Source organism: Antennarius striatus, chromosome 8, assembly GCF_040054535.1.
Source record: "Antennarius striatus isolate MH-2024 chromosome 8, ASM4005453v1, whole genome shotgun sequence".
Lineage (NCBI taxonomy): Eukaryota > Metazoa > Chordata > Actinopteri > Lophiiformes > Antennariidae > Antennarius > Antennarius striatus.
In genome coordinates this window covers 20685384-20708782 of record NC_090783.1, presented here as the reverse complement: position 1 = coordinate 20708782, position 23399 = coordinate 20685384, and the positions used below count along the sequence as shown (strand labels likewise).

At 38.5% G+C, this 23399-nt stretch overlaps 4 protein-coding genes across 5 annotated transcripts; 3 read left to right on the top strand and 1 right to left on the bottom strand.

Annotated features, from left to right (window-relative positions):
* Nucleotides 1-444: 444 nt before the first annotated feature.
* LOC137600817 (transcription elongation factor 1 homolog) lies at nt 445-3811 on the bottom strand. Its single transcript, XM_068322657.1, has 4 exons — nt 3744-3811; nt 3248-3373; nt 3051-3121; nt 445-1990 (listed from the first exon to the last, which is right to left on the bottom strand). The coding sequence occupies exons 2-4, from the start codon at nt 3361-3363 to the stop codon at nt 1926-1928; spliced, it is 252 nt and encodes an 83-aa protein (XP_068178758.1). The 5' UTR covers nt 3364-3373; nt 3744-3811; the 3' UTR covers nt 445-1925.
* Nucleotides 3812-3817: 6 nt separating this feature from the next.
* Nucleotides 3818-8057, top strand: pld6 (phospholipase D family, member 6). Its single transcript, XM_068322656.1, has 4 exons — nt 3818-3957; nt 4599-4807; nt 5180-5409; nt 7390-8057. The coding sequence occupies exons 2-4, from the start codon at nt 4638-4640 to the stop codon at nt 7662-7664; spliced, it is 675 nt and encodes a 224-aa protein (XP_068178757.1). The 5' UTR covers nt 3818-3957; nt 4599-4637; the 3' UTR covers nt 7665-8057.
* Nucleotides 8058-9299: 1242 nt separating this feature from the next.
* LOC137600386 (ras-related protein Rab-3D-like) lies at nt 9300-16963 on the top strand. Its single transcript, XM_068321992.1, has 5 exons — nt 9300-9451; nt 11200-11433; nt 13756-13874; nt 15603-15727; nt 15832-16963. The coding sequence occupies exons 2-5, from the start codon at nt 11200-11202 to the stop codon at nt 16017-16019; spliced, it is 666 nt and encodes a 221-aa protein (XP_068178093.1). The 5' UTR covers nt 9300-9451; the 3' UTR covers nt 16020-16963.
* Nucleotides 16964-17102: 139 nt separating this feature from the next.
* LOC137600385 (tetraspanin-1-like) lies at nt 17103-22379 on the top strand. Of its 2 annotated transcripts, XM_068321991.1 has the most exons (9): nt 17103-17308; nt 17788-17868; nt 18671-18746; nt 19525-19740; nt 20138-20212; nt 20313-20420; nt 20903-21046; nt 21153-21245; nt 21890-22379. In XM_068321991.1, the coding sequence occupies exons 3-9, from the start codon at nt 18690-18692 to the stop codon at nt 21944-21946; spliced, it is 750 nt and encodes a 249-aa protein (XP_068178092.1). In that variant the 5' UTR covers nt 17103-17308; nt 17788-17868; nt 18671-18689; the 3' UTR covers nt 21947-22379. The 2 variants fall into 2 exon arrangements, with proteins under 2 accessions (XP_068178092.1, XP_068178091.1); XM_068321990.1 differs by lacking the exon at nt 17788-17868.
* The last annotated feature ends 1020 nt before the right edge of the window (nt 22380-23399 follow it).

Sequence of the window (23399 nt, the reverse complement as noted above, 5' to 3'; positions counted from 1 at the left end):
TCCTGTGCCCAGTGGGAATGAATGGATACTGGACTCCTAAAAATGTCACTGTCACAAAATGCCACAGGAGAGTAGATGAGAAGCTTTTACTTTCGACATTTTGAAAGCAGCACAATCTTTTGATAAATTTAAAAGGTTGATTGTTAATATGTGTTTTTGGTTGTTTATTTATCAGCTCAGGGTGTCACTGCGCACAAATCCCTTCCAGCCAATGTTTTGTTTTTTTGTTTTTTTGTGGTTACAGCTGACCACACATTGATATTAGCGAATAAATCTAGAAGAGTAGAGCAACAGTCAGATCTTTTGCTCACTGCTTACTGGTTCAGCTGGAAATTTTCATGTAAGAAATGTATCATTATGTCCTCTGCTTGATCAAGATGACACATTTACTATTATTATCATGCAATTAAAAGAAAACCAATCAACAGCTAACTGGTATCAAGTCTTATTGCTCCTTTATTTCCAAGACCACACTCCTCACAATCCATATTAAAAATCTAAAAAAAAATTTTTTTAAAAAGTAAGATTGAACACAGATGGCCCCATTAGTGGAAAACTCCATTTGACCTGAGGCAGAAAGATCATACAGCGAACTGACTGCCTAAAAACGTGACAACAATCCAATTTAAGAAACCAGTTGCTCACCTTTGCAGCACCTAATAAGGTTGTAATATTTCAGTATTGGTTATGTTACAATAGTGAATCTTGTACTGACATTCTGGCATTAAGATCAGACTGTGATTGTCTGAAAGATCTTATGGGGAAGCCATAATATAATTTATGTCTATGCATTGTAGGCATGATCCATCATGTTACAAGTATAAATCTCAGAACTATCCTAATACCACATGATCACACCACAGTCTCGTGGATTAAGCCTTGGGCCACACCCTAGTTCAACAAAAAAAAAAAAAAAACATTACAAATCAATAAATTCATTCAGAACTTTTTAAAGTAATCCTTCTAACAGACAAATACATTGGGATGAGATAATGAAAAGTTGATGTTAATACTTGGTTCAATTATACTTTGAACTAATAACTTAATCTGGGGGGTTTTTTTCTTGTAAAAATGTTTGTCTTACAAATGTAAGCTAAAATCAATCCAAAATGGGTAAAACTAAATGATTTAAAATTACTTAACAGTTATTCAATCAAGTAGCTACACTTCAAGCTTTCACATTTTCCTCCGTCCCTCAGTGGAATGAACTCATGTGACTCAACTATCTTTTGAGGGTTTGAGAGCTGAGCATATTAAACAACATAGGAAAACAACCCATTTCATCAAGACAAACTACACAGCCTGCAGAGACATTTAGATCCTTCTGCTTCTTTCAAAATTATTTAAAAAAAATGAGAGTTCAATTTTCATCTTGTGTCATCTTGTGTCAGTATCATCACATTCACACGTATCTTTCTCATTAAAAGTAAAGAGAATTTCATGTTTGAAAGATAAAAAAGAAACTCATTCTTTTAAACTGCAGCATTAATGGATGATTTTATGCAGTTTGAGCTTTGTAGCAGGTAAAATAAAATAAAAAGCATGACATAATTTCTTTATACAATGATTTTTTTAAAGGCTTCTGCTCAACGCGCCTTAGGAACCTTGAAGAACCATCAAAAAAAAAAAATCATCATGCATTCTATTTTCATTGAGTGGCAAAATGTAGTAAATCTCAGAAATTTACAGGATGAGCAGATTTAAAGACAAAGAGGAGAAATCAGAAGACATCAGGGACCAAACAGCAATGTTGTGCAGCAGGTCTTATGGGTGAAACTGTTGATCACACAGCTGTGGAGCTCAGATGACCGTATAGAAACCTATGAACAGTTAAGTTTTCAACGCCTTCAACTGCGATGGGCTCAGGATCACCGGTCATGTTCCAATAATTCCTCTAGAAACATGACATCAAGGCTCCAAGCAGGTCACTGATTGGCTGCTTCGCAGGCATCTATCCAATCGCTGTACACATCAACGGGCTCTGATAGATCTGAGGATAAGATTAAGGACAAAAGCAATTTTTGTAGCTCAGGAGTTTATGTTAGAGAAGAATGATAAACCCTTAGGAAAGCAGAAGAGAAAACAAAGTGTTAATGTTTACTGGAATAATTTCTTATTTACTGTGCTGAAGGCGAGCAGCACTCCTACAGCAGTAATCACATTCTCAATACAAGATAATACAAGATATTAAAACTAGCCTAATTTGAGCACCTTGTGAATTAAAGTAATGTGTATTTTGGTATAATTAAACAGTAACACATTACATGCATCTTGGGCAAACCTTTCATCACACAAAAAATATTTGAAGCTAGTCCTTAGAATGGGTGCATGACACAAAACAAAAACAAAAAAAAAACCCACTATTGCAGTACGTCCAGAGGAAATTAGTGATTACATTTGTCAAGGATGGAAGTAATGGTTGAAATGTAAATACAGACCAACATATTCTATTGATGCTGTTGGGAACAACTGAAATTTATGTTGATTTGTTTTAATTACTTTGAGAAAGACTGCTGATGAACGGGCAGCACTTATCAAGTCATTATTTCACGTCTGATTAGGTGTCAGACGAGACAAACATAAACATTACGTAAATGAGTCGATATTGTGCATTTAGCATTACAGACAGTAAATACATAACGCTCAGAATGGGCATGCTGTGTGATCGTGTGGCAATAAGGTTGTCTATGGCTCTCTGTTGTCGGTTGCATATTTCATTACAGAATTTAACTAAGCTGTAATTTAAGTTTTTATTTCCTGATGTGGTTTCTATTGTAAATTTAACCTCTTCTGTCATCGCATGAACTACGCTGTCCTCTTGTGGGATACAGTTTTAATCAAATAGGAAATCGAGTTCGAGGGTGTTTATGACATAATTTGGTGAACCATAACCAAAAGCAACACTTTCTGCAGAAAAGCTAATAACTTAAATGTTTTTTTTTTGTTTTTCGAAAATAGGTATTAAAAGTTTTGCAACATTTTGCTTTTATGATAATTTAAAAAAAGAGAGCGTGGTGATGCTTTGTGAAATCATGTGTGAATAAGGATACAGGTGATGGGTGTCTGGAACTCCTCCAAGCAGACTGTGCATGAAATGATTCCAGTATTTCTGCTCCTCTCCCTGTTGACAGAAATATCAGACATAGAGGTTTTAATTAAAAAAAAAAAAAAAAAAAAAAGCCACCTTAAGACATTAAAGGTGAAATATTGTAGTGGATAAATAAAAATTTAATTGTATTTAACGTACATTTTAACATCACATGACTTCTCGTGGTTGCAGAAGGGACAGGTAAACTGGGAATCCAGGTCGCCCGTCATCTTCTTCTTTGGAGGGGCCTTCCTTTTAGACTTGCGGCGACCCATTACACACAAACTGAATTACGTTTAGATGAGAGGAAGAAAGATAAACTTTAACTATGAAAGCAAGAGCAATGAGTAAAATGTGATCACTATCGACTAAAATAAAATCACACGGTGCAGAAGAGTAAAAAAAAAATTTAAAAAAAAGAGCTCCAGATAAGAACGCGACCGGTCAGAAGCAGAGGCACCATAGTTCTGTTAACCAAAGTTAGCAAACTAGCACGTTTGTTGTTGTCTCCGGCTCATAAAGCCTTTCAATAAGACAAAGATGGGTTAGTTGGACTGGTGACGAACCATCTTTGAATATGTCTTGACAATCCGCAGCTTTCAAAAGTTGTAGCGATGGAATCGTTACATCTATCACAAATTTTAATCTTGTTTACCTGTCGTTGTAGAAAGTACACGTTGTGGTCGTAGGGAACTACTTGCAAGTGGATCCGGCAGTCGGAAACGTTTGGGTTAAATGATTGGTTTAGAGGCTAGGCATCCGCGGACAGCCATTGGTTCGCTGACACGTCAGTCAAAGACCAAAGCCAAAGTCGTGACGTCACAATGTTTGACACAGCAGAGTCCCGCGTGGTGGCGACAGACGTCCAGGTAGGGGAGATGCCTTTTTAAAAAAATTTGGCTTTCAACAAACTGGAGAGATTCGAAACATCTTCAGACTTGGTTTGCATTTAAAAGTTTGTGTCGTTTTCTTTTCTCGTGGTTTTTAGTGTTTATTTTGTTAACGGGACCAATCAGTGCCATAGTGGAACAAGTGCTAGTTTGACCCGCTTTCTCCAGCTAACGACACGCTGCTGTCATTTTTTCTGCACCCATAAAACTATGAATAAAATATATAAGCAGTGTGTTGAACATGATTCAACATCAGAGTTCTGCAGTTTCAAATGTTCTGTATTTATTTATTTATTATTTTCTTTTCTTTTTTTTTCTTTTTTATTTTATACTGTTTATATATTTTTTGGTTTAATATATGTCCTGTTAGTGCTGCATGTGTCTGTTAGTGTAGTGTATGTCTTGTGTTATGTCCTGTGGTGTCAGTGTTTCTTTTTCTCCTGGTGTTGATCCAGTATTTATTCATTATATAATACCTGAGCAGTGGATATGTGCAATTCCCTCCAGGATTAATGAAGTATATCTATCTATCTATTGGATGTGCTGCATCTGTGGGTGGTCTGATGGGTTCTATATGTATGTAAGACATGAAGCATTGGTGTAATGGAATCCATGTTCAGTTCCTACACAGGTGTTTGGCTGCGCTGTGGCGGTGAGTGATGTGGACCGTGAAGACGGTGGGCCTGGGTGTGGTGGTCCTCTCCCTCAGCGCGGAGCTGATTGCCTGGCTTCTCTGTCGACTCAAGCCTGCTAGAAACCTCAATGAGGTTCTGTTCTTCCCCTCAGAGACATCCTGCTTGGAACACATCTTTACTCCATCTTCACCACGGTAACGGTTGCACAATCATCGCACTGAGATAAAGGGTGCTACACAACTGCTCACAGCCCAGTTGGTTTCCATATGTTCAGTCCCAGATGTTTTCAACTTGACAGGACTATTCTTTTTGTCACAGGAATAAGACAGATTACATCTATTAAACCAAATTAAACTATAAAAATAAGCGATACTACCGGAGTTGGTTGAACACTATTCAGAACTAATTAAGTAGAGCTATTGTTGCCTGACAGTCATTTTCCTTACTGTCTGGAAAACATGGATCAGCAGTGATGTTCCTATTGTAAACAGGTATCAGATCATCTCCTACAGAATATCAGCAGATTGTACGCTGAGATGTCTTTTTCTCTTTTTCTGCTCCTCCAGTTCTTGTGTCTGCTCTTTGCCTCATGGCGTAGAGACCTCATTCTCCCGTCTCCTCCGGCGCATCATGTCGGCTTCCTCTTCTCTGGACTTGTGTATCTTTGCTTTCTCCAACATGGACCTTAGCAGGGCCTTACTTGCTCTGCGCAGCAGAGGCGTCACCATCCGAGTCCTCTCTGACAAGAACTACGCTGCCGTCACCGGCTCCCAGATAGGAGTCCTCCGCAAAGCCGGTGAGGGAAAGAGCTGAATTTAATTATTATGAAGTATGTATTTTCATGCTGACACTATGATAAATCGACCTCATAGCATGAATAATCACAAGTAAAGGGCTAAGGAGACATTTTCAGCTTTTATTGAAATATTATCGCGCAGTAAATTTCACACCAACTTCTGTGGAGTAAATATTGGACAGATCTGAAATACATGAAGTCTAGCTCTGGTTTTACTCATCCTAAAATGTTTACTCCATTTGTGTCAGTGTCTCTGTCTCGCAGGATTCCTTTGTGATGAATAGAGAAATGATGTTGTGGAATGTGCTTCTGCTACCACTCCTTCAAGAAGATGGAGGAAATTTGCTCTCAGAGTTCTAAAAAATTCTGCATCTCATGTTAGAGCCACACAGTGTCATTTTCTCTTTCCGTTCTGTGCATTTTGTAAATTAGTGCTGCAGCATGTGGTTGAATAAGAATTAGCTAAGTTGGAAATTGGCAACCCGGCAGTCAATTTCATTAGACAAAGTGCCTCAAAATGTGTGTGTTTATTGACTGCAAAAACCTTGTGTGAACCACTTTGGCGCAAGGGAGCAATCAGCTCCACTGGTCATTCTGCATTTGTGACTTTGATCTGCAGAAATCTTTTGTAGACAAGCTGCTGATTGTGACCAAAACCCAGTATGTGCCGCTGGATTGGACGGCACAGCGTTTGCTTTTAAAATGTTTCCCACACGAGGGACGTATTTACTGCTGCTCGTAGGAGCTGATAGGGCAGAATGATCATCTTGATGGAACATCCTCTCACGTCACAAGTGGAAAGACATTGAGCTAAAATCGACAGCTGCATTTATATTTTCCCATCATTTTTGCCTTCGTCACACTGAGCTGAAAATGTTTTGAAAAGCCATTAGATAAATTCACAGTGCTGAGCAGAATTTACACCATCTAGTATTGTGCTTTTCTTTCTTATAAATGCACTTAACCTTTCAAGAAGGAACATAACAGTATCTAATCTCCCTCTGACATTTTATCTGCATTGTAGTGTAAATAGTGATAGTCGACACGGTGACTCCTCTACTCCGGTAATGAGTCTGTCTCAGGTGGTTTACATTTCAAACAGCTGAAGGGAGAATGCACCAAAGGTTACCAAAGCATTCAATATTTGAACTATATTTTCTATAACTGATGCAGCTTTTTATGGCAGTCCATAATGTATAGTATCATGAAACTCACAGTGTTCTACCTCATACTGTAGGCTCCAGGAAATCTGTTATCTGCTGCATATCAAATATCCATGTTTAAGAACGCACGGTTGAGATCTTGTGGCGAGATGCCGTCCATGGATTTGACTTTTCTGCAGAAATACTTTTTTTTTTTTTCTTTGAGCTCATTCCAAAAAAAAATTCACAAAGACCATTTCATTCCTTCCTGCTTTTACATTTTATTAATCCTAAACTAGACTACAAGGCCAGTTTTCCACCACACAGTCTAGAAAGCTAAATTAGATTTGTGTTTCACAGTAAACTTTCAGTGACATTTGATTCATTTGGCAAGTTGTGTTTTTGCATATCCAAAAATGATCATTGCAAACATCCAGAGGAGAAATCCGACCAGTAAAATATACTGATATCCAGATCATTGTACTGCTGTTAATGCTGAATTTTGATGAAACTGTGTTGCAGTGGGGTTAATTTGTCTGTGAAGTGATACTTTCAGAAGAACTTTAAATGCATTTGTTTGTTTTACTTGACTATAACTCCTGAGAACAACATTACAATGTTTTTTTTTAAATTTAAGGGAATCTCCTAGGACTAAAGTACAGGAATATTTATGTGTTATCTCTGCATGCTTCTGAACACTAACATGACCATAAAGCTCTCTGAAGCACTTCATTTTCACATTATTCTTTTTATGCAAATGATTGATAAAATGTGCGCATTTCAAAGGCATTGAAGAATCAATCTCCACCTCTTTTGTTTCTCTTTTGTCTATCTGCAGGGATTTGTGTACGCTGCCACAAAGGTTCTGAAACCATGCATCACAAGTTTGCAGTGCTGGACGGGCGGCTCCTCGTCACTGGCTCCCTCAACTGGACACTGACAGCGGTGCAAATCAACAGGGAGAACATCCTCATCAGTGAGGAACCAGATCTGGTGCAACCCTACATCCAGGAGTTTCAGAAGTTGTGGACGCAGAATGATCCGGCCCAGCTCGGCCTTGGGAGTGACCAGGAAGCTGCTCGTCTAACGTCTGAGGATGATGCGCCTCAGTGAGCGTTAGTAGATACACAAGGTTCTAAAAATGTTATTGTTTTTGTGTTACCTCTGACTTGGAAGACTTTTTTTTAATTTTCTTGTGACAATTTTACTGTTCAGGATGAAGACGGTTTGTTTTAAACTTGTATTTATAAGACTGTTCAGTGTAAATGACACTCTATCATGTGACTTACGTGCCTCTTTCTACAGATAGGAGTTCCTGTTTGATTTAGTTATGTTATATTTTACCAAACTATGGTCCCCTCTAGTATTAGTGCTTCACAAGTCTAAGAATAAGATAATTACGACAATAGATTTGCTATTGCTCTTAAAACCTTTATGTAGACTTATATTGTGTCACAGGTTGACATTATGTCAATGCAGGTCTCCCCTGAAGTTAAACTTTCGATAACATGATACACGTTTTTCATAAGTTACGTTTTTATGTTCGTTAAATTCCAGTTGAGTTTGACTTTGTCCAAGTCCAAATACAAAAGCCCATAAATTATATTTTTTAGGGTGTGCAAATTCTTTTTCAGCAACGTTCTTTTGCCAAGAAACAATAAAAACCTCTTTGATTCCAGGTTCACTTGGTCCAGTGTGATTTACTCAAATTCAGTCTTACAGCACAAACACACACACACACACACACACACACACACACACACACACACACACACACACACACACACACACACACACACACATGCTGAGAATACACACCAGTGTTTTCAATGTTTATTGATACAAAGACAAGTAGAGGTGAGCTTGTAAGGACATGATTAACCGAGCCCTGTGTGCATGAATCCATTACTCAGCAGCCAGGCTGATGATTGTTCAGGACAAGAACCGATTTGTCTTAACAATCAAAATATTTCAGCCATTAATGCATCGAAACTTTGGCGTAACAAATGGGAATGTTAAGACTGAAATCAGATGCTGCATTTCTTCCACGGTGTATAACTGAACAATTTAACTGTGAGGTCATGAGTTTGTTGTGCGTCCTTTGCGTCATGTTTGCGCCATTCAGCACACAAAGCGATGCCGCCTGACCCGTCGATTATCCGACAGGGGTTTAAATACAGGAAACTCTCAGCAGGCAATGCGATTCGATCTTGACTGATTTGGGCAAGAAGTGACCATTCAAAAAAAAAGAAAAAAAAACAACTTTTCAAAACCACATTGCTGTTGCTGAAATAATTAGTCGATATTTGTCCATTTTTTTGGCGATTCAGAATTGGTTAAATTGGTCAAACAGCTGCTTAAATTCAACGCATTACATTGTATATGTCACGTATTTTATCATTTCATATTGATCACTTTTTTCGACTGTTGATCGATCTAATCAAGCAATTAGAAAACTTCACCGAATAGTCTGGGAACGTACGAGACAACTTTTATTTTCAGACATTTGTCTCAAGTCTGTATAAATTCCATTAGTTACAAGCGTAACTATCCTGAAAAAAAAAAAGCTCAACTTTGACAACTATGTTGTAAAACCAACTAGAAAAATTGCGTAAAAGTCACGTTGTCAAAAGTTCTCAAAATGCCACGTTTTTGTTTTTACATCGGCCGATGTTTTAAATATAGCTTTTTTAATTTTGGGACTGAAAGAAGTGAGGGTGTTTTATTTTGAAAGTCTCCACAGAGAGAGTGAGGACTGTTCTTGGGACTGAGGCTGACTCCACTGCCTCCACGCTGCGTGTTGACAGACACACGCAAGTCTGGAGATCCGGGAAGCGGCGCGTCAGGAGCAGGAGCGCACGACGGCGACGCGCACTCTGGAGGAACATCGGTGGAGGAGCGTGAGTGACTTTTTACGCAGTTTTTATAGTCAGGAAATGTCATCAGCTCGTCTTTCAGTCACTTTATGATATAACGTAAACAATGTCACCCTAGAAAATGAACTTTTATATGTTTAGTATATCGGCTTTCTTGTTGGAATAATTAGATTTGAGTATCAACAAGCAGTGTCATGATCCAGTATGTCATTAGTCTGATCTTGTGAAATCCACGCCCAGCTTTCAGTAAATCCATCAACAACTTCAGAAGTCAACATCTGCTGTTAAGAAATTAGTGTTATGATGCGGGTTTTTTTTTTTTTTTTGTGAGTTAAGATAACATTTCTTATGCTTCTAGCGTTTAAATCTCCAAAAAGGTTTGAAAATACTTGTATTATCCGTGTGTACGCATGCGTGAATAACATTGCATCGCAGATTGTATGCCAGCACTGCGACCAGTTCGCTTTAATGGTCTTATGCTGAGCTTTTCCCCAGAGTGATTCCTGCAGTCAGTGACGGTCGTGGCACCGATCTGACCGAGGGAGGGGGGGTGGGGGATGGAGGAGGTGCAGTGGGGCGTGGAGGGATTAATGGATGTTTCTGGCAGTGTATGATTCAGAGAAATGGAGCAAGGACCGAGTGGGGAGAGAGGTAGTTTTGGCTGGATGATGACAGGAGGTATGTGTGAATATGAGAAAGAGGAAAGGAAGATAAATGAGTGACTGAGTGTGTGTTTATTGGGAGTACAGGAGTGTCAGGGAAGGGTCAGATTGGATTTGGAGGAGAACATGAGTCCTTGCCCACCATCAGCATCCATTGACCCCTTCAGTTTTTGCAACATGTGACAAAAGGCCGGAGGGAGGAGTAAGAGAGGGAGAGAAGACGAGAGGGAGACAGCATATACTGGTGGAGATTCATAACACAGGAATGAGAGCTAAGAGGGATGAGGGAGGAAGACGAACCATTTCAAAACAACACATCCATTTACCAATATCAACAGCTGCTGGTGTGGATGGATTTCAGCCAAGTGGGCACTAACTTAAACTCCCAAATAGTTCAGATTCCTCCTCACATTTGAACACAACAGTACTGTCTGCCCCAGACACAAAAACACACCACAGACACACACAACCCTGCACTCTTTAAATGAGCCAAATCGACTGGAGAGGCCACATCGAGTCAAATCACAGGCAGTAATTATCATGTCAAATGCTAATTCTAACGTGGCTTTCAGATTCTTAGCCGCATGTTTTCATGAGCGAAATGTATGTATCACCTGAGTAAATACCTGACACGTTAATATTTAGTTTTTAGTTGGAAAAAACAAAAATCCAGAAGTTTGACGTGGCATCTTTAAAAGTCTTTTTGTGTCGGACTAACGATCCAAAAGCAAAACTTGTCCAATAAACAGTTATATCACAAGCTGAGAGGAGCAGTAAATCTTTACAGAGGAGAAACTAGAAGACAGATTATTTGGCATTGTTTGCTGCTGTGGATTATACATGTCTTTCAAAGAGATAACACCATTTCAGCGTTTGTTTGCAAAGTCTGTTCATGATCATAAGTGCATCCCCTGCCTCAGGATGAGTGAAGAGCTGAGATCATATTCAGCATATATATTTTGAATTTGTGGTTGTCCAGGATGGATGAGTGTGATTTTAGGACATATGTTGAATAAACTGTTGGATACTTTTTACAAATGACTTGTCCCAATTCTGAAGTTAGGAGATTGAGAGACCGGCCTTCTGCTTTTGTCCTACATCATTTGACAGATGGCGCTCACCAGAAACACACTACCAGGCCAGGAACACAAAGATGCCGCTGACCAAAACTTTGACTACATGTTTAAGCTGCTGATCATCGGCAACAGCAGCGTGGGAAAGACCTCCTTCCTGTTCCGCTACGCAGATGATTCCTTCACTTCGGCCTTTGTCAGCACGGTGGGCATCGACTTCAAAGTCAAGACCATGTACTGCAAGGACAAGCGGGTCAAGCTTCAGATTTGGGTGAGTTAGGAAAATACACCGAATACTGATTTCTTGAGTATTCTGAAAATTAGCCTTTCAAGTGCTTTAGATATTCTGTGACTGACCCGGAAACAGAAAACTAACAAGACATGACAGACAAAGATGGCTTATTTAAATCATTAAGGTTTAAAGTAACATTTTAAATATTGATCGATGAGTTTTAATATTGTTTATTTATTTGTCGGACGTCTTCTTCTCTTCATATCGTTCTGATATTAAGGGGAAATGTTTACGGAACGACTCCGAAACAATCTTTAATCTCCCGTCACCTTCCTGTTTTCAACCTTTTTAAATGCATATAGTGTGGTTTCACCTTTGCAGCAGGAAGAAAGACTGGAAGTCGAGCAGATAAGGCAAACTGATCTTTGCTCAGGTCAGACGCTGAAACGTAAAAGCTTACGTGATGATTAAAATTGAACAAATTTAACATTTATTAATCTGGCTTGCATAATTTTTATTAGTGGAAAATGTATAGAAAAATCATGTCCACACCGCAAATGTATAGAAAAATCATGTCCGCACCACTCTGAATGTGGTAAGTTTTTTTTGTTTTGTTTGGACACCCTGAAAGATGAATTTCCAGCAGGCGACAGTAACACATTACAGTCATATATTACTGTCAGCTCTAAGGAACAAAATCGAACACGTTACCAGCAGGATTTTGGTAATCTAATATTTAATATGGTTAGTGATGCATTGTCATTCATCAGGGGTCAGAAGGTACACGTAAGGCTTCTTATTTACAACATGAAAAATATCATTAAAAGGCTGTGTGTTAGAGACATGGCTTGGATATTGTTCTGCAGCATCACGTCGTAGACTTCCTTCTTTAAAAAAAAAAATCACAACAATAAATCTAATGTTAACTGTGTTCTATGACTATTTACCAATTGTTGAGAATATTTGTTTACATGATTGATTATTTAGCTATGATTACTGATCACTGACTGTCAGTCAAACAAAGGCTATGTTTCTAGCTTCATAAGGATTTACAGTATCGGGCATCCCAGGATTTTTAAATGACCTGCGTATTGTAACTGTGATACATTCTCCTACTGCCAGTCATATCAGAAATGCCTTATAAAGACCACCAACTTTATTAGCATTGCCCAAGCACAATCCTATATTAAGAAAACAAAGATTATTCAATCATTCTGTTCTACAAAGACAAATGTTCTGGGCACTCCACATCTCAGCAAAAACAAAACTTGAGAAAAACAAATATCTTCACAGCTGACTGTGATGAAGAGTCTTGTTCCTCATCAGCAAGAGTAACATGGAGTTGATCTGCAATCTGTGAAAATGATATCACTTGAATTTGAGGATCTCATCACTAATTCCTGGAGAAAATATGATTTAAAAAAAAAAAGTTCGTCCCATCAGGCAAAAAACAATTCCACCACACAGAAAAAGCATTGCGGTGTTTTTAATGTCAGAGGTTTAATAGGTAACTTACCCCCGGGGCAGGAATAGTGCTTTTAGAAAGTGCTATTACACAACACAGACTGTTTATCCTCACCCTACTCCCCCATTTTGCCGTCTACCACGCTGCTGTCTGTCATGGATGTGACGTAAACTGATTTCTCACGCTGTGGGTTTAATGACTACTGATGCTGAACATCGTATCCACACAGAGCTTCTCATGAAAGATGCATGAATTCGAGCTGCTGGAGCTGAATGTGCTTACTATGCAGACTGACAACCAGGACAGATCTATGACTGAATATTAATTGAAGGCACTGGACTGCTCTTAAATGAAAGCTATACATCTTTTTTTTTTTTCAACTTTATTCTGATTTATTCAGCTTATACTGTCTTAACAGTAATGAAGACGTTGAACACTTTTACACAGGAGAGGGAACATGTTATTGGTTGTTCAGCATCTTGAATGGGGGTCACTGGACGGTGAAAAGAAGCTCAATTCGTTTTATAAAACCCTGCGTCAAGTTTTAAGACCGTTGGTATCATCTCATAGTGTAACCCTCACCCTGTTGGACTGAACTTTAAGTTAGCGAGGAACCTCAAATATCCAACCTTATATTGCTTTCAGATATTGCCTTATTTCTTAGTGCAATTTGGATGTGTCCACATCAGACCATCTTTAAAAACTCAGAGTTTTTTGTTGTTGTTCCTAAGCACACTGCCAAAAATGCAGATAGATCATCCTGGTGTAACCGGGTTAGCCATTTGTCTTACTTTTAATAGTTAATTTTGAGTATCATCCTGCATATCTTTAAAAAAAACCAAAAAAACCCCAAAAACAACCCACCATAATTTGTTCCCTGTGTTACGTCTTCACAGGACACAGCAGGTCAGGAGCGTTATCGGACCATCACCACAGCCTACTACAGAGGAGCCATGGGATTCCTGTTGATGTATGACATCACAAGCCAGGAATCATTCTGTGCTGTACAGGACTGGTAGGTCGATCTCCAAATGTAAGCTCACATTGAACCACTGCACAGATTGGTCAGCCACTTGAAATGTATGGCAAGGATGTCTATTCAGCTCCCTTCTCTTCATACTGACACTAGACCGGGTTTCTAGACGGGCATCTGGTGAAAATGAGACCAGAATACAGTTCAGTCTGTATAAGAAGCTCAAAGATTGAGAGTTTGATCATGACCTCGTACTTCTCAACCAACGGATTGCCCATGCGTGACAGAAATTTGAGTCGCTTCGGGATGAACCTGCTAAAGTGGGAATAAACGTGAACTCTTCCAAGACCATAGAGATGAGAATTGGTTCCCTTAGCAACACAGGAGATATGATGTGTAAAGACCAACCACTAGAATTAGTTGAGGCCTTCACTTATCTAGGTAGCATTGTCGCCGTTACTGGAAGTTCAGTGGAAGATGTTGAGACAAAGTGTAGGAAAGCAGAAAGATGTCTTCTACATGCTAAGGCCTGTCTGGAGATCACCATGCATTTACTTATGAATGAAGTTGAAAATCTTGAACTCAAATGTGAAACCTGTTCTTTTGCATGGTTCCAAAACATAGAGGATGACCTCGAAAATTATAAAGTATGCCTACATCCAAGGGATATTTTGACCAAAGAAAATAACCAACGACTATTTGTAGCAACGCACAGAGCAGGGAAAGATCGAAGTCTCCATCAGACAAAGGAAACGGGCACACTTTGATGAAACCCATGAACAGCACCATACAGCAAACCTTAGAGTGGAACTCCCTGAGGAAATGATGGAGGAAAACAGTTGAAGAAGAACATCAGGAGATCGGCATGATGTGGGAACGGATTAATAAGTCATCACAGAACCGAGTCCAATGGAGAGAACTGGTGAAGGCCTTACGCTCTGGGAGGAGTGAAGAGAATTGACTTGCACACGTTAGTCAGTCTGTGGTTATTAGTTGATGATTGCATTCATAAATCTTGGCTGAAATTGGCTGTTTTGTATTCGTTGAAGTTTTGTATTCGTTGAAGTTTATGACCTGGGGAAACCTTGTCCGTTTATATGCTATGTATTAAGAACATCGTTATTAACTGTGGATGCAAACCCTAAAAAATAGGAGTAATAGAAGTAGCATATAGCTAGAAAATGTGGAAATTTTAAGTGACACAAAAACTAAGTAAGCTTTGTCCCCACCGCAGTCACAGTTCACTCACTGGATCCCTGTTTCAGTTGCTCTAAATCATAAAACCAAATAGGGCATAAATGAATATTATGTAAACAAAGGATTTTATATGGTATATGTTGGTTGACAACGTAACAATAACAATTGGCTAATTATACTCCATGAATTTGAGTATATTTTTATGGATAGAAATTATTTGGAAACTGTTTCTTTGTCATCATTTCTTTTTTTTTACATCAGCTACGGTGTGTGACACATAATATGAAATACGTAGGGACTTTTTTTTTGTTTTCATTAAGTTTCCAGAAACAGTGTGAAGCTGAAGTAATAGAAGCAGGAAGAAGGTGCAATACATAGTCTAACCTTAAAGAAGCTCTAGTCAAGCTCTGAAATGCGTCCGATGCTCTTGAATTACAATACTTGTACATATTGTAATAGTTACTTTCCACTCCTGACCATCAATACATCTATACATCCATGACAGGTAGTATCATTAAAGTATATAGGATGTAGCTGCAGTTTCATGAAAAATATTGTGTTGGTGTTTCTCAGGGCGACCCAGATCAGGACATACTCATGGGGTAACGCAGAAGTAGCTCTGGTGGGCAACAAGCTGGACTTGGAAGAGGAGAGAGAGGTCCCCACTGAAGATGCCCAAAAACTGGCAACAGAGCTCGGTCAGCACACTCACACACACAATTTTTTATTGCTTGTTCAAAAAGCGAACATAGATCCAACATTACTTCATAATATTAGTTTCTTTTAACTCTGCCCTCTACAGGCTTTCAGTTCTTTGAGGCCAGTGCCAAAGACAACATCAACGTGAAGCAGGTTTTTGACAAACTGGTGGAAGCCATCTGCGAGAGGATGAACGAAAGTCCCAATGGTGACACCGGCCTGTCAGCCAAAAGCAAGGGAGCCAACCTGAAGGATACACCCGGCGGCAGCCAGGGCGGCTGTGCATGCTGATACCTGGCAATGGAAATTGAAAGAAAGCGAGCGGCTTTTGACACACGCATGCAATCATGGACACTGAGTCATCAGAGATCCGTCATTGCGAACGTACAATATGTTAATGCAATACTAAAACGGTTACTTGGCTTCCTTTTTTTTTGTTTGTTTGTTTGATTTATTTCCCAACTTGTCGGTGAATCTTTATCCTAATTTGAATGTGACTGTTATACTGAGGTGCCAAAGAGCTTCACTGAGCAGCTGCTGTTTTTTTTGTTTTTTTTTATTTCTTATTATTTTGCCAAACTCCTCTGCTCTGTTATTCCTCATGTACGGGATGAGCAGCACCTGTTGGAAGTGTGGATGTGAGTGAATAGTAATCCCAGATCAGCATGTGATCATTGTGATTTTACTAAAGTCATGCTGCCCCCTTGTGGTTGTTAGATGGAAATTCATCACTGACCAAAAACTGTGTATCCCGCGAACATGTGACCCTTCGGGGGGGAGAGGGTTTATCTAGTAAATACAAAGTCAAACCTACCAGAATGGTGAAGTGTCATTTCAGTTTTATGTATTTTCCAGAATTCTTATGACTGTTAAGTGGAGGGATATTCTTATTTGCTTTAATTGATATATTTTGGTCCCTTTTTTTCTATTTAAATGAATAATGTTAGTTCAGTGTTTTCCCCTTTTTCAAATGCATATTGTTGGGATTAATATATATGAATCTATAGGTTACATAGTATCTGTTGGGTTTCCTGTGTGCAAATGAATTTATGCTATTTCTACTTTTATTTTTATGACAAGTTCTGGCAGAAGGTGAATTGATGGATGGATAAGAGTTCTTCCATAGTTTCTACAGAGTTGATCCGTTACAACATTTTATCTCTAAAATGTCTTTCCATTGATCAGAAAATGACACAGATTGATTATTTTCATCATTAAATTATTGAATTCCTTAATTCTTGTTGTCTTTCGGAAAATGTGTGGTTGGTTTTCCTGTTCAATGAGAATTGATATCATTTTGACCAAGATCTGGTTAAAAACAAACCTGGTCATAAAACAGTCTGTTCTATTTTTAAATGGACTTTGGTCACCAGGAAATATAACTTACCGAAAAACGTAAAGTAAATGACGTGTGAGGCATGAACTATCCTTGTGTGTGTGTGTGTGTGTGTGAGTGTGTGTGTGTGTGTGTGTGTGTGTGAACAAGAGAGAAGATAAAGGGAGCATGTGACAGCCTTGCGGAGCAGACACTCCTGATTGATCAGACCTCTGTGGACGGACAGACTTCACTGCAGTAACAGGTAGCGGCCTCATACTCTTTCTCACCTTTAATCAATTGATTTATCGATAAACATCTACTTGACCTTTTTTACTTTTTATGTTTTTAAGTGAGAAGTAAACAAAATTATCAAAGGGATAATGAACGCCATACACAACTTATGTTTGATAAATGACATTCACCTGTTTCCTCCATAGAAGGTTCACCATCTAAGGTGGCAAGTCTTTAACTGATGAACATTGCTAAGTGATTTTTGCGTATTTAAAACTATGAATAGAATAAAAGAGGCAACAAAGTCCTATCTGATAGAAGGGAAAAAACAGGAAACCAACACATCTGATTGCTACATTTCCATAAATTGTTTTCTCTGACGTCGTCACTTGTAGAAAAACTGTATTTGTCCCGTTTTGCTGTGTCAAGGCTTCCGTTAAATGTGTTCAAATAAACAGCATGTGATCTTGCTGGTGTAATGGAAGCCTTTTATTGTCTCTTGAAATCAAGGAAACAGCAGCCAAGCAGGTTCCCACTGACGTTCTTGTCCAAGCTGCAATAAGGAAGGAAAAAAGATCAATAACTATAAAAGTGAGCTTGTGTCACTGACACAACAAATAGATCGGAAAAAAGTTGTGCAATGTTCAGGACAAGGTTTTAGAGCATTTTATGGCTGTTCAGGACTACTTGCTTTGTGACTGCTGATAAATTGATAAGCTATCTTGACTTCATCATCACTCATGAACTCATCTGACGACATTAGATCACTTGGAGCAATATTACAACCATTCAGCCGTGACCTACCGTTATTTTTTAATTGCACAATACAAATTGTTTCCAGTTATTAAATGGGTGTTTTATAATTTAATGGTGTGATTGATTATGTTATGTACCATAAAACCGTTTATACAATTGGACGTGTATAGTTTGAAGTGTGTAAAAGTTCAGTGCTATGGGAATTTTTTTCCCCATTTGTACCACATGAGTCTTGAAAGCAAACCTTTAAACATGTCATGTGACCCAAATGTGCGCTTTGAATATTTCCCAAGCAAAGCGAAATTAAAATGTGGATATAAATGCAAATATTCCCACACATCAACCGAAACTTGAATGACGTCAGCATGAAAAGGTTGCTTTCATTGAAAAGAAGATTTCTGCTTCTTGCAGTTGACTCTGGTTAATGAATAACTAAAGTAAATGCCATTTGACCCATTCTGTTGCTGGCTTGGTTTTGGAAGCAATCCCCATAATACCATTGACTTTCCAGTGAGAGGTAAAATGCAAAGTTGTTCAGTTAACCACTTTGTTTATGGGATAAAGAAGGAAGTGTGAGCAACTATAATTTCATTTACAGCAGCTCAACTGATAAGCATTCTTTCCCTCTTGTTTCAAGGGTGAAAACAGACGCCACGATGTGTTGCACCGGGTTTCTCAAAATGATGATGTTTATCTTCAATGGCACCATCTTTGTAAGTTGGAATAAAGAAAACTCCATTCTTTGTTTCCATTCTTTGTTTCTGTGGTCCTGTTATGATTATGTAAAACATACAGAATAGGCTTTTTATAATACAATATACAGTATTTTCCGCACTATAAGGCGCAAATAAACCATTCATCGGAGATGAGTTCTCAGATGTGTTTTATTATCCAGTGCGCTTTATGGATTTTTTTTTTTAAATAGACCATTCATTGAAGGTGCGCCTTATAATCCAGTGCGCCTTATAGTGCGGAAAATACTGTAGTTTGTTTTGCGCAAATCATTTTCTGGTGACTTTGATTTTGATAGTTAAATGAAGCCACAGTGGTCAGCTATGTTGAAGGAAAAAGAAGTCTCCTTTGCTTAAAGGGAGTGGAAATAAAACCTAAATAAAAACCCAAATAAAAAAAGGTGTTTTATTTTGAATTAAACAATAATGTTTTCTTTGTCTAGAGATCAGAATGAAGTACACTTTGATGTGTTGATCTGACATGGATCAGCTTAAATCAGTTGCTTTCCAGTCACCCCTCTCTGAGGAAAACATTGTATTTCTTGTTATTTCTATACTCTCAAAATGCTCCAAAAGCTTACTCTTGTTTAAAAAATAATATAAAAGAAACCTTTTCCTGGGGAACCCTACCTGGTATTGGTTATCTTTTTTTTTTTTTTTTTTTTGTTACTGCTCAAGAGAGTGAATGTCTGAAATGGTTACCAAACTGAACTCCGGCTGAACCCTTCATATCTCCGTCCTGTCCTCACCCCTCATGCAGCTGGCAGGTGTCGCCATCCTGGGTGTGGGCATTTGGGTGAAGGTGGATAGTGGTTCTCTGATGGGTCTGTTGGATAATGTGGACGGCGCGCCGTCCGAGTTGTCTCTTCTGGTCAACGTCAGCTATCTGCTCATCGGTGTGGGAGCTGTGCTGTTGGTCATCGGCTTCCTGGGCTGCTGTGGAGCTATCAAGGAGAGCAAATGCATGTTGCTGACGGTGAGATGCGTTCCATTAGTGAATTGATGCGGAGATGGAATATCGTATCTTGTTTTGTCACAATATTTTAGAGCTGATATTCACATTTCGCTCCATTTAACTAAATATTCAGAGTCAGGATTTCATTTTTGTCTATAAAATCTTTTCACTGAAAGATTAAAATGTTTGTTGATAACCTCTGATGTGAGTCTAGTTTGAACAAAGCAGCTCTGAGTTCAAGCTTTAAAATATTATAACATTTAATTCTCAGGTTTGATCCCTACAGAGTTTAATGCCTTCCTATAAACCTGCTTAAATATTATTGATCCAGACCTGCTTGGCTTTATATTAACAAGGCTTGAATTTATGGGTACAATGACAGTTTCTCTGTGTCATTCATCATTCTCTCCCCTTTCAGTTCTTCAGCATCGTGCTGATTATCTTCCTCATTGAAGTTGCCGGAGCTGTGGTGCTGCTCGCCTTCCAGGATTTGGTAAGGATGTGCGAAGTCTACTGTGTGAGGATTTGTCATGATATTTGGTGAGAATATTGAAAAAAAAAAAAAAAAATGAACCCAATGCACTGATTTCCAGACTGATGAGCTTCTTAAGACTGTAGAAAAGGAACTCAAAGACACCATCAGACTTAAGTACGGGAAGGATGACGATGTGTCAGTGCTCTGGAATAAGACCATGGAGGAGGTACGGTAACTGACTCTTTTGTTTTTGATAAAAGATTTCAGCCTTAAGACATACACACCTTTATGGTTAAAAAAAATATTTTAAACCTATGCCAATGCTATAAAGTATTTGAGTGTGTTTATTTGCATTATCTTGCATCTCTTTTAAATCAAGAATATCACAGCATCATTTTCGTAGATAAAGTACAGCAAGGTACACAAAATCTCAAAAAGCAGATTGGCTTTGAGGTTCTGTATTGTTATTTTTAAGCCTCGTGTAAGGTTCACTACTGATCACACGTAAACCTTGATTGGAAAGAATTTCAGAGTAGGACTGAATTTTACTTTGAAAGCAAAAGAAAAAACCTATGATGATGCCCTCTATAGCCAAATGTCATGGTGATGTCAATGTATGTGGGGGGGCGGGGGGGAGTGGTTATTTTCATTCTCAAGCTGCGTTGATGAGAATACTTGGGATTGACACTCGCTATGAATTCATTCTAGTTTCACTGCTGCGGAGTCAAAAACTACACAGATTTTTACGACTCCCCTTATCACAACACAAGCGGAGGAGATGTTTTCCCACAAACATGTTGCCTTGAAAACGTCCCCATGGGTGAATGCAATGAAGGAGAAGCACAATATTCGGTAGGAGACAAATTTATATATTTGATGACGTTTCATCAGAACCATTAATTGTGATGACTCCTTATCGCTGCTGAAAGCTGCTCTTTTTTTTTTTTTTCCCTTCCAGAATGTAGACGGCTGTCTGGACAAGCTGGTGCAGCTTATAGAGGAAAACTCTGTCATCATTGCAGGTGTCGCTCTGGGAATCGCTGCTCTTGAGGTTAGTAAAACCATGTCATTGAGAGAAGTGGCGAAACAAAATATTGAGAAAATTGTAATTCATTTAATCCCATATTGCCTAGTCATAATGAATATGGTGACAAAGTAAAAATAATAATACTCATTGTAGACTTATGCCAGAATGCCAAAAGTATTTCCTTGACTATCTAAATCATCAGTCAAGCGCGTATAGGCATCCAGAAGTGCGCTGCATTCCATGTGTCTCACTTTAAACAGTGTGGGAAAAGGTAAGGTGGTTTAATATCAGTATGGGGAGGGTTCGTCAACGTTTACATTACTGTAAATAATAAAAGAAAAAGTTCTTTGCGATTTTGTTTTTTGGGGTGGCTCCTGGAATGCATTAACCGTGAGTAACGAGGGATCACTGTAGTAGTAATAACAACAAAAACAACAACAGCAACAACAATAATAATAATAATAATATTCATTATTACTACTATTATTATTCTTTCATCATCTTATTTGCTTCTTTCTCTTTCGTGGGACAGCGCTACCCACTGTGCCGCCCATTCTTGTTCTTATTTTTATTCTTGTTCTGTAGACTAGTTATGAAGTTTTTTGTGTCTAATATTCCCACATTTTCTGTGGTGGACTAACATCATTTGACGTGTCTTGTCTTCGCAGATTGCTGCTATGGTGGTTTCTATGGTTCTCTATAAGCAGATTGGCTCCAAGGCGTAACGTGTCATGTTCTGGAATGAAATAATTGAAAACATCATGATCGGTGGACGATGATTATTTTGTACCGATGAGCATTTTTATATGTGTAAAGATTTTTTTTAAAAATTTAATTCAAAACAAGTAGATTTGTAGTATTTGTATGTCATACATGCACAGTTTGTTTTTACAACCTTATAGAATAGAACAGAGAGCGATAGAAATGAATCAGATGTTTTCCTGGGTTCATAATATGTGTGCACACCTTCATAGACTGATTTATTTATGTTTTGAGAAGGACTGCTGTTGGGTGACAGTGTATGTGTTGATTGACAGTAATGTATGTAATACACCGAGTCAGCTGTTTATATCCCTTACATTCACTGCAGTAAATAATGAATTTATTTTTGTATTTTTGATCACACCGTAATAATAAATTCAATGGTCTTTACTTTTTTTTGTTATTTACACCTTAATTTTTTGACTTTGACTTATTTTTATTGCTGTGTTGACAATGTGCAAATGCATTAAATGCCCTTACTTGAGAACATACTGTGCTGAGGCACAGTAGGCTGTTTTCACTGAATCAAAATCTAATCTTGATTCTAGGAGCTATCACATTACCAATGGTAACAGCAGTACTTTCTCGGAGGATATCACTATAAATCCATACACACACCAAAATGTGTTCAAAAATGAACCAAAATTACACACAATGCGCAAATCCATCCATTTTCTATAACCGCCTCTTCCGCTGTCGTGGGTCGCGGGGTGTTGGAGCCTATCCAGGCTAACTGGAGGCGTTAAGCAGGGTACACTCCAGGCATGACGCCAATGCACCGTGGGCCGTACATAAATAGAAGTAAACTTGGCTTCAAGTCTCTGTTTTCTGTGGCTACTTCCCACTTTTCTTATCAGACATACAAGATCAGAAGTGTTTTACTGAGCTTTGTTTTTTTTGTTTTTCCATGTCTTCCCAGCTGGAGGTCAATTTACCTGAAATTTGATCAACCTTTAAAACCCAGTATGTCTCCATTATTTCACAAAAAGTACTACAAAATACATGCACTATACCCACAAGCTGTTAGACCACTTATTGATAATTTCAAAATACGATCACCTTAGATGACAGGTCAGAAGACTCACACGGACCGTCACATCCTGCATCCTTCATGCACCTTTGCCACAAGTTCAGTCGACCCTTCTGGTCTTTGACGGTTCCACCTTTGTGGGTCTTATCTTGTTAGAGAACCATTGCGAATCAGAACACAGCTGTTCGTAGTGAGACTTCATACCTTACATAACACATGCTTGTTATCTGTATTTCTTGATTTTAAGAAGAGAGGAGAAGAAAGTTCATTTATTAATCCCTCCGTAGAGAGATTCTCTTTTTCACTATATATTTTCACACACTCACAGAGCCTGTACAATATGTAATTAAAGGAAGATCTCAACAACTGCAACCTTTTCTTGTGTT